Source organism: Medicago sativa, chromosome 1 (assembly GCF_051527215.1).
Source record: "Medicago sativa cultivar Bolivia chromosome 1, Bolivia_mono, whole genome shotgun sequence".
NCBI lineage: Eukaryota > Viridiplantae > Streptophyta > Magnoliopsida > Fabales > Fabaceae > Medicago > Medicago sativa.
In genome coordinates this window covers 19,174,800-19,185,612 of record NC_140749.1, presented here as the reverse complement: position 1 = coordinate 19,185,612, position 10,813 = coordinate 19,174,800, and the positions used below count along the sequence as shown (strand labels likewise).

Genomic DNA, 10,813 nt, shown 5'->3' with positions numbered 1-10,813 from the left:
CATACTCTAGAGACAAAGGTTGAAGAGAGATTTCTCACTTAATACTCCTAACACTTGCTTTCCTCTTAAACTAATTCGTTATGAATGAAAATTTGTGAATGAGAGGAGTTGTAAATATAGACTGATTTCCATGGGTTTAGGCAAAAAAAACTGGGCTTGTTCCTCAAACCCTGTGGTTTGATGTACAAAATGTTATTTTTTTTCATGGAGGCACATGCACCTCGCACGTGGGTTGATGTGCACCTCGCACGTGTTAAAACAGTGCTTTTCAACACTATTTTGCACATCTCCACGATGTATGGCAACACATCTGAGCGCACAACACCTGTTTTCAGTGATTTTCTAAAAATCTTCTAATTTGGGTCAAATTATTATTAAAATGACTAAAAAATATGTTGAAAATAACTTAAGGGGACTAATATTCATAGGATAGAAACATATTAAATCTTTTTTATATGTGGCAAAAACATACAAAAATTTCAAGGGTAAACTTAAACTCCTTTAAAAAGAAAATAAAAAAAGGGGGTAAAATTAAACTAAAATTTCAGTTTGCAAAATTTCTTAAATGGCGCGAGCAGAACTGAAATTCTCCGATGAAATCCACACATTCTTCTGCGACGTCACTTCCTCTACGTGCTTCTCCAACGCATTGCCAGGTTCCATTTGCGCTTTCATTCAACAATTTTTCATTTTAGGTTTTTTTGGTGTTTGAACTTTGAATTTTCAGAAACTGTATTCTTTTTGTTAAAGGTAGAAGAAGAGTGGATTAAAACTTAATTAAGCGCTTATAGCATAAGCTCTTATCATATAAGTTGTTTCATAAGCTATCTTGAAAGTCATTATGCAGTTGTATGACAGAAAAGAATTCTAGGATTCGAATACACCATTTTTAACTTTTATTGAGAAAAAATCGAAAACAAATTGTCATCTGGTCTAATATAGAAGACATAAGGCCTGTTTGGATTGGTTTATTTGAACTTATATACTGATAACTATTGTGAGACTGTTAGAGAGAATTTATGAAAACATCATAAGCTTTTTTCAACTAATTTTCATTAGTTCTTCTACATAGCTTATAAAAACAACTTAAAGCATATATAAAAACGATTTAACGTTGTTGTTTAACGTTGTTGTACCAAAAAAAAAAAAAACGATTTAACGTTGTTGTTTATCTTTTGATATAAAAATAACTTATGTAAGCTTATACATAAGTACTTATCATGATAAGTGCTTGTGACATAAGCTGTTTATCCAAACGCACCATTGTATTTAAATATATGATATAATAGGAAAAAAACCAGTCTAGTATCCTCTATTGAGCCAAAAGATACAGAATAATACACATAAATAATGGTGAAACTTATATTATGACCCTTTACACTTGGATGATGCTTGCATGTGTATAGCTCAAGGTTTGACTTTTAAAATATAATATTTTTTTTAGGCACTTGTATTCTTGGTCTGCAACACAAGTTTCTCATATATTCTATTGGATTAATACAGGGACTTAAGTTGTAGAAACGAGGATTCTTGGAGAGAGCTATTAAAAGCTTGGGTTTCTAACACCTATCCAGAAGCGAGGTACATTTTCTGTACATTAGTTTTTTCCCACTCTTAATAATTAGATATAGTTTGTGCATTTTTATCTCATATGCAATGAATAATGATGCATTTTATGGTGATATGGTGGTATGCTTTGCCTTGCTGACATGCTTGATAGTTGTTTAAAAGAAACAAGAACTAATTAGGTGGAAAGAAATTGAAGGTAATTCTTCATTGATAATACTTATTTTTCCAAACACAACAGGGTACAATACAAAAAATCCTCAATAAAAATAAAGTTATCATACAGGAAAATATCAATCTATGCACATATAATCAAATAGATAACAAATAAATTAATCTCGCTTCCACTTTTCGATTTGCCAGTCACTTGAACACAGTAAGATTAGGAAGTGCAAGATGGCCTTCAAATAATTTGGACAGGAAGCTAGTTGTTTCACTTTGCTCCAAATGGAGCTTGCCTTTATTTCTTGATGAAAACTAGAACCTTAAAACAAATAAGATTTTTTGTTAGTTAGTACATAAGATTTAAACATGTGATATGTGTGTGTACGGGTTGGCGAAGATGCAAGTGTTATGATTATAACAATGGTAAACTTACATAATTCAACACCAATGGTGATTTGGTGTTGTGAGACTAGTTGTAGATCGGTGGTGGTGGAGAAGCATAGATGTAAGCTGGTGGTGAAGGTGACTTTACTGGTGGGGGATGACTCACGTAATGGTATGGAGGTGGAGGAGATGGCGATGGTGGTGGAGGGGATTTGTAGTAGTAGGGAGGATGAGAAATGGGAGATGGTGGAGGAGGACTTTGATAGTGATAAGGAGGTGGTGGTGATGGAGATGGAGGTGGGGGAGATTTGTAATAGTAAGGAGGTGGCGGTGATGGCGAGGGAGGTGGAGGTGATTTGTAATAGTAGGGAGGGGGTGGGGATGGTGATGGTGGCGGTGGAGATTTGTAATAATAGGGGGGTGGAGGAGATGGAGATGGTGGAGGGGGACTTTTGTAGTAATATGGAGGCGGTGGTGATGGGGATGGTGGTGGAGGTGATTTGTAATAGTAGGGAGGTGGTGGTGATGGTGATGGTGGTGGGGGTGATTTGTAATAGTAGGGAGGTGGTGGTGATGGTGATGGTGGTGGAGGAGATTTGTAATAGTATGGAGGGGGAGGAGATGGTGTTGGTGGGGGTGGTGACTTATAGTAATATGGAGTATGTGATATTTCTTTTGGTGGAGGTGGGGACTTATAATAGTATGGTGGTGGGGGAGATGGTGATGGTGGAGGTGGAGACTTGTAATAGTATGGTGGAGGAGGGGATGGGGATGGTGGAGGTGGTGACTTATAGTAGTATGGAGGGTGTGAAATCTCTTTGGGTGGAGGAGGTGACTTGTAATAGTATGGTGGTGGTGGAGATGGTGATGGTGGAGGTGGAGACTTATAGTAGTATGGTGGAGGAGGTGATGGTGATGGTGGGGGTGGTGACTTATAGTAGTATGGAGGGTGTGAAATGTCTTTTGGTGGAGGAGGAGATTTGTAATAATAAGGTGGAGGAGGGGATGACGATGGTGGGGGTGGTGACTTGTAGTAGTATGGAGGAGAATAATAATGGACAGGTGGAGGTGGTGAGTTGTATTTGTAAACCGGTGCCGGAGGTGGAGGTGATTTGTAGTAGTAAGGAGTTGGTGCTGCTTTCACTGGGGGAGGAGGTGACTTGTAGATGTATGGAGGTGAATAGTAATGGACCGGTGGAGGTGGGGAGTTGTACTTGTAAATCGGAGACGGATGTGGAGGCGATTTGTAGTAGTAAGGAGTTGGTGCCGCTTTCACAGGAGGAGGAGGTGACTTGTAGTAATATGGAGGTGAGTAATAATGGACGGGTGGAGGTGGGGAGTTGTACTTGTAAATTGGTGATGGTGGTGGAGGTGATTTGTAGTAATAAGGAGTTGGTGAAGGCTTGGGCTTCTCACATTCTTTGAAATGTTTCTTTGAAGCATAAGCAAATGGTTTAGCCTTAAGCACAACCTCATACTTGTCTTTGGAATACAAGTACAATTTGGTTCCTTGGTTTAACTTTGTAGGTATGTTGAAGGGTGAGCCTATAGGTGGAGCATAAAGGGAGGCCTTGCACACTGTGGCACCATATTTGACGTAGTCAAAGTCCTTAACTGTGATAGCATACTTTCCATTAATCTTAGTTTTACCATAAGCCTTGATGATTTTGCTCCCGGCTTTGCATGTTACCTCAACAACAGCACCTGTCCCCAAACAAATTTGATTTTAGACAAATTGAATAAAATTGTATATAAAACACATATTATACTGGAGAGTATTATTAAAAAGAAGCTCGCTTAACTATCATTGTCAACCCAAATCTTTATATTAGGCAGGATTATTAAATTATAATGGTGTAAACGATATATGTTACTTCAACATATCAATTGTTTTCTTTATTGGACTGGGAGACAACTAAATTAAGTGTTTGTGTAATTTCTAATAAACAAAGATGTAAATCAAAACATATGTATATGAATCTCATTAACGAAATTGGCAGTTTAGTTGTTACGGTATGTACACGAAATCAATAAAAGTGAAAGGATTGAGAAATGTATCTTGACGTACCTTTGAGGTGTTTCTTGTTATGAGACTTTTCTGGATACTCCCAGTCATAGCACCTGAAACTGTAGACTTTGCCCACTACCTTCACGATCAATGAGTGGTGGTAGGGATGAGGGTGATGATAGACGACAGGTGGAGGAGGAGAGTTATAATAGTATGGTGGTGGAAGGACCTTAGGTGGTGGTGGGGATTTGTAGTAGTAAGGTGTTTGGGGAATAGGAGATGGAGGGGGAGGAGATTTGTAGTAGTATGGTGGGGGTGGAGATGGTGAAGGTGGGGGTGGGGACTTGTAATAGTATGGTGGTGGAGGAGATGGTGAAGGTGGTGGAGGAGACTTGTAATAGTATGGTTTAGTCTTGTGTTCATATGGTGGTGGGGGTGATTTGTAGTAGTAGGGTGGGGGAGGAGATGGTGAAGGTGGTGGGGGAGATTTATAGTAGTAGGGTGGTGGGGGAGACGGTGAAGGCGGCGGTGGAGATTTGTAATAGTAAGGTGGGGGTGGGGAGGGTGAGGGTGGTGGGGGAGACTTGTAGTAATATGGAGGTGGAGGTGAAGGAGATGGTGGTGGTGGAGATTTGTAATAGTAAGGTGGTGGAGGGGAAGGTGAGGGGGGTGGGGGGGATTTGTAATAATAAGGAGGTGGAGGTGATGGGGATGGAGGAGGCGGTGACTTGTACACATATGTTGGAGCCTTGTGCTCATAAGATGGTGGTGGAGGATATTTATACTCATAGGGTGGTGGGGGTGATGCTGAAGGAGGTGGAGGAGACTTGTATTCATAAGATGGAGACTTGTGCTCATAGGGTGGAGGTGGTGGAGATTTGTAAATGTAAGGTGGTGGAGGTGACGGTGATGGAGGTGGTGGTGACTTGTAAATGTAAGGTGGTGGAGGTGACGGTGATGGAGGTGGTGGTGACTTGTAAATGTAAGGTGGTGGAGGTGACGGTGATGGAGGTGGGGGTGACTTGTACTGGTAAGATGGAGCCTTGTGCTCATATGGTGGTGGAGGCGACGGTGATGGGGGAGGTGGCGACTTGTAAATGTAAGGTGGTGGAGGTGATGGTGATGGTGGTGGAGGTGACTTGTACTGGTAAGATGGAGCCTTGTGCTCATATGGTGGTGGAGGTGACGGTGATGGAGGAGGTGGTGACTTATACACGTAAGGTGGTGGAGGAGAAGAATAGATATAACTATCAGCGGCAGCAGACACGACAGAAGTGGAAATCAAAGCAATGAACAATGCCATTGCCATTGGTGGCCAGTTATAACCCCTTTTGGGGCTACTGGCCTTAGCAGTCATAGGTAGAAAGAAAAAAAACTTACAAACCTTCAATGCTTCTGTTACTAGATCCTCACTAATATTATTTGAAGTTGAGGAATAGATTGTAGAAAAGAAGAGGTTTTGGTGGTAGCGATCACTGTGAAAAACTGCATGAAAGTTTCAGTATTTATAGTGTGAGTCTTTAAGGGGTAGCTACCATGAAGGACAAATTCAAATATTCTATTGGTTTGAATGCTTTAAATTAAGTCTCCTAGTAGGCCACTTCTTTTCCATGACATTGTTTTATTCTTGATGGCTGGAACCTTTCACTATTTCAATATCTAACTACAAAATAAAATCTACAACAAAATGGAATGATTAGAGAAGTTAACATGTCCTGTTTCTCTGTAATTTCCTCATAGCAGCCCTGCTGAGTTGCCTATCTAGACAAAAACTTACTACAAAATGCTTCTATTTTTGTTTTTATTTTTACCATTTTCTCTCTTTTTTTGACTGATCATTTTGTTTCTTTTTCTCTTTTATTTTCAATTGCTTTTTATTAGGAAAAGGAAAATGAATATAGTGTGTTTTGCATTACAGATCCTGAGTGGTCATGATTTTTGTTCTATGTTATGATTGTAGCTATTTTGCAAGCTTTGTATGGAATCTTTGTTTTCTTTTCTTTCTATTTAATCGTGAAATAATTACATTTGACTTTTCATTATTTCTGTATGTACTTTTTGAACATTGGTTTTTAATAGTTATTCCCTTCGTGTCAAAACATTGGTTTTTAATAGTTATTCCCTTCGTGTCAAAATAAGTGTTATAGTTTGATTTTCATACATATCAATACACAAATTTGACGATTGATATTTTTTATTATCTATTAAGAATTTTTTAATAAAGTTGATATTTTAAAAACATTAACCGAGACAAATTGAACATGTTATATAATGTTTGTCTTTATATATCAGTTAAAAAATGTTGTCAAAGTAGATTTGGTGAGTAGTGCACATGGTTAAATTGTAACACTTGAGACGGAGAAATAGTGATAAAGAATACCTCAAATTTACCCACTGACCCATGGGGTTATAACATTATGATAAATTGAGACTAAAGTCAACGGTGATTGATCAATAAGTTCTCAAATTGCTCACAATTTCAAATAAATGACTATCAGGAGCTACGATCCAATTGGGTTTTATTAAAAAAAAAATGTCTATCGAAAGAAAATCAATATTAAGAATGTGATATACTCCCTCCGGTCCTCTATATAAGGAACAATTGACTTTTTAGATACATTTGATAATTGATGTATCTAATCTAGAATATAGATCAAATACATTAATTATCCAATGTATCTAAAAAGTCAACTGTTTCTTATATAAAGGACCGGAGGGAGTACATAATTATACCACTTAGTTGACATGCATAAAGTACTAGTTAATCTCCACTTTGGTGCACCTTTTATTACTTTTCTTTTAGATATTTTCCCAGACATGTGTTTTCTCAATTATGAGATGAACATGTGATGTTGCCATTTCCCGGAAGGAGAAAAATATAGAAACAATAACCAGGAAAAATTATTAGCATTTTAATTGTGCAAGAAATAATCAATGGGGTTTTCCTTGGATCTTATTTTAGTTGTGTCTTTAAGTCAAAAGTTTAACCTTTCTTAATATTTCTGTTTGGGAAAACACTTTAACGTGCACGCATGATGGAAATGTCAATGCCTAATGATCAAATTGTTTCAGTAACATAGAAAGGAATAGTTCTAAAATTGAAATAACGTTGCTGTTTTCACTTCCAAAGCTTCCTAATAACACATGTAAATGACCAAAAAACCCAGTGGTAGTTAACTACCGTCGGTTTTCTAGTTATAACTCAGCGGTAGTTAACTACCGCTAGGGTGTTTTTGGTCATTTACATGTGTTATTAGGAAGTTTTGGATATTATAAAAGCAATTTTCAAAGTTCACATGGAATCAAAACATCATAAAACCTAAAATTAGTAAAAAAAAAAATTGAGGGGTAAAGCTAGTAAAAAAGTGTTCTAATTATAGTTGCCTATAAAATTACATTACACTTATTTTCATGTTAAATTCGACAAAATTTTACTGCAAGTGTTATTTCTTTTTTCTTTTTAGGTCAAAACTGCAAGTGTTGTTTCTAATACTACTATGAGGGATATTACCCATTGGTCTGTGAAGGTGTGTCTACAATTTTTGTTTTTGTTTTTTGAAGTGTCTACAATATAATGTGATATATTATCTTCAATTTGTCTCTACATTTGTTCCTCTAATCAATGTCAGTTTGTAACAAAAAATTAAGGCACTAGCAAATGAATGAAACGTGCAGAGTACCGTTATGAAATAGGTTTTGGTGCTGTTGGATAATGTAAGTATTAAAATAAATGGACAACTAAGCCTTTGTAAATTAAAAATTTAGTTTTATTTTAATAAAAGTCAATCTTCCAGAATAAAATCACCTGTACATAGATCCCATAATATGAAATTTTCACATAAGACAAAAAGTACGATTCCACTACTCAAACCTAGTAGAAAAATTAGATCTATCTATTTTCATCTCTCTTCTAAAATGATGTGATATCACTTCTCCCTTGTTAAAATTGACATGAGTGAGTCATTCATTCCTCATTATTTTATATGTTTCTTTTGTTTTTTCTTCTAATAGTATTTTATATGTTACTTATCAACATTGTCAGTGGAAAAGTACATGCTCCCTCCCCTCTAAAAAAATAAAATAAAATAAAATAAAATACATGTTACTTCCATATCTTTTAAGCTTTTGTCATATTCACATACAGTATTAAAAAAAGTTGGATTGTTTTTATTTGTTTATTTTGTTTGTAGATGTTTTTTTTTTTATTTTTAGATCTGTCTAATCGTAATTTTTTATCATTTAAGACAAATTAGGTAGTATTAATAAGAGGTATAATTTTTTAAAATATAAATTCATAGTCCGTGTGTGTATTTGAAAAATAAATAAATGTATCTAACAATTTGAAAATTTGTAGACTTTTTATTTAAGGATAATGTATTTTTTTTCTTTTGCTAACCAACCATGATGAAGATCTTTGACCTTAATGCCTCAATATGCGCCTAAAAGTATCCCCTAGGCATAGGTCCTTTGGATCGATTATGAGATTGATCTTCAAGTCGGCAGCGTAACATCTGGTTTTTTTTAGGGTTGGGTTTCTTTCCAAATGAGCGACTCCATGAATCAAACACATATTCTTTTGGGAGAGAGCATGTTGCTAACTCTTCCAACACCATGTTGATGAAATAATTTATTTATTTTTACTAAGAGGTGTGCTTATGATTAGGGATAGCTGTAGTATTATTAAATGTAGCACCATTGTCTAATATTGATGTAGCTTGTTTGAATAGAAATGTAGCAACGTCTTTGTTTTCTTCATGTCATTTTTTTCTTCAGTTGCACATGCCTCCTGTTTTTTGTGTTTTTTTGACAAAACATATGCCCCATTAGTTGTGTCCCCATGTGAGGCTACTAAGTCAATCCTATCATTTGCCTCTCTCAGGTTGTTTATGGTAGTCAATGCGGTGTTATAGAAGGTTTGAACTATGTAAATATGATCTTTGTTGATTTTGGGTATGTTTGTTTCAAAGGAAAGAAAGTGATGAGGAGAGAAAGATGAGGGAAAGAAAGACTTTCTATGGTTTGGAACACTCTAAAAAGTGTAAGGAAAGAAAGAATTTATGCGGGACCTACGTTAGAAATCTTTCCACCCACATATGGACGGAATGCTTGAGGAAAACGAGTGTTTTGTTTTAAATGTCCAGATTGCCCCTTTATTATGTATTCTTTATTCATTTTAGTATTCCAGATGTTCGTTTTTATTTATTTTTGCAATACACTGGTAACTTTTTTTTTAAAATAATTAACCGCTTGACACTTTGTTAGTACATATAATTGTTTTATGTTACATTTTATTTTTCCAATGAACTATAGACAATTAGTTTATATATACTAACATATTATTTTTGGTTAAGGGTATTTATGTCAATTAATAAATTTAGGTCTTTCTTTCCTTCAACTTTCTATTCCACTTTCTCTTGTACCAAACAACCAAAACAATCCTCTTACTTTCTATTCTCTTTCTTTCCTTAGACAATCTTTCCTTTCTCGTTCTTTCCTTTCACTTTCTTTGTGCATCCAAACAATTTAAGAGAAATAAATCATCTTTGATTCGATGATAAGAGTAAATCACATCAGATTGAAAATAAAGGATAAAGCTATTTACTTTTTGGAATGTTAATTATGTTATTAAAAATTTAGTTGTATTTTACTATTTTAATAAAAAGTCAATCTTCCAGAATAAAATCACCTGTATAGATCCCATAATGTGCAATTTTCACATAAGACAAAAAGTACGATTCCACTATTCAAACCTATTACAAAAATTAGATCTATCTATTTTCATCTCTTCTAAAATGATGTGATATCACTTCTCCCTTGTTAAAATTGACACGAGTGAGTCATTCATTCCTCGGTATTTTATATGTTTCTTTTGTTTTTTCTTCTAATAGTATTTTATATGTTTCTTATCAACATTATTAGTGGAAAAGTACATGCTCCCTCCCCTCTCAAAAAAATAAAATAAAATAAAATAAAATGCATGTTACTTCCATATCTTTTAAGCTTTTGTCATTTTCACATACAGTATTAAAAAAAGTTGGATTGTTTTTATTCGTTTATTTTGTTTGTAGATGTTTTTTTTTTTTTGTGTAGATCTGTCTAATTGTAATTTTTATCTTTTAAGACAAATTAATAGTATTAATAAGAGGTATAATTTTTTAAAATATAAATTCGTAGTTCGTGTGTGTGTGTATATTTGTAAAAAAATAAATGTATCTAGCAATTTGAAAATTTGTAGACTTTATATTTAGGGATAAATTTTTTTTTTCTTCTTTTGCTAACCAACCATGATTAAGATCTTTGACCCTAATGCCTCAATATGCGCCTAAGTATCCCCTAGGCTTAGACTCTTTGGACCGATTATGAGATTGATCTTCAAGTCGGCAGCGTAACATCTGGTTTTTTTATCAGGGGTTGGGCTTCTTTCCAAATGAGCGACTCTAGGAATCAAACACTGATTCTTTTGGGAGAGAGCATGTTGCTAACTCTTCCAACACCATATTGATTGAATAATTTATTTATGTTTAGAGTAATGATATTTTGACATCCATTTGATGACAACTTTGTTGACAACCTTGTTTTTCTCACTTCTTATTGGTCAAAAACAATGGAGAGAGAAAAAGGAAGAGAGAGAATAACAACATCATGTGAGTATGAGAGAGAAAGTTGTCCAAAAGTTGTCAAAAAGTGGTT

General features: G+C 35.2%; 1 protein-coding gene and 1 long non-coding RNA gene across 4 annotated transcripts; one reads left to right on the top strand and one right to left on the bottom strand.

The window, feature by feature from the left end:
* The first annotated feature begins 496 nt into the window (after nt 1-496).
* Nucleotides 497-9,423, top strand: LOC146953383 (uncharacterized). 3 transcript variants are annotated; one of them, XR_015010170.1, is made up of 3 exons: nt 497-656; nt 1,504-1,581; nt 9,091-9,423. It is a non-coding gene; the product is annotated as an uncharacterized LOC146953383 (long non-coding RNA). The 3 variants fall into 3 exon arrangements; XR_015010167.1 differs by having other exon boundaries at nt 9,003-9,423; XR_015010169.1 differs by lacking the exon at nt 9,091-9,423 and adding an exon at nt 7,588-7,826.
* On the bottom strand, nt 1,745-5,602 carry LOC146953384 (uncharacterized). The gene is made up of 3 exons (XM_085709440.1): nt 4,184-5,602; nt 2,165-3,819; nt 1,745-2,050 (listed from the first exon to the last, which is right to left on the bottom strand). Exons 1-2 carry the CDS (start codon nt 5,478-5,480, stop codon nt 2,201-2,203), a joined length of 2,916 nt encoding a protein of 971 aa, XP_085565566.1. The 5' UTR covers nt 5,481-5,602; the 3' UTR covers nt 1,745-2,050; nt 2,165-2,200.
* Nucleotides 9,424-10,813: the final 1,390 nt, after the last annotated feature.

Bases quoted from the DNA above. Each gene is read 5' to 3' on its own strand.
- LOC146953384 (XM_085709440.1), bottom strand. From the start codon at position 5,480: ATGACTGCTAAGGCCAGTAGCCCCAAAAGGGGTTATAACTGGCCACCA. The intron at 3,820-4,183 runs GTACGTCAAGAT...GTTTGGGGACAG, and splicing joins TAACAAGAAACACCTCAAAG to GTGCTGTTGTTGAGGTAACA.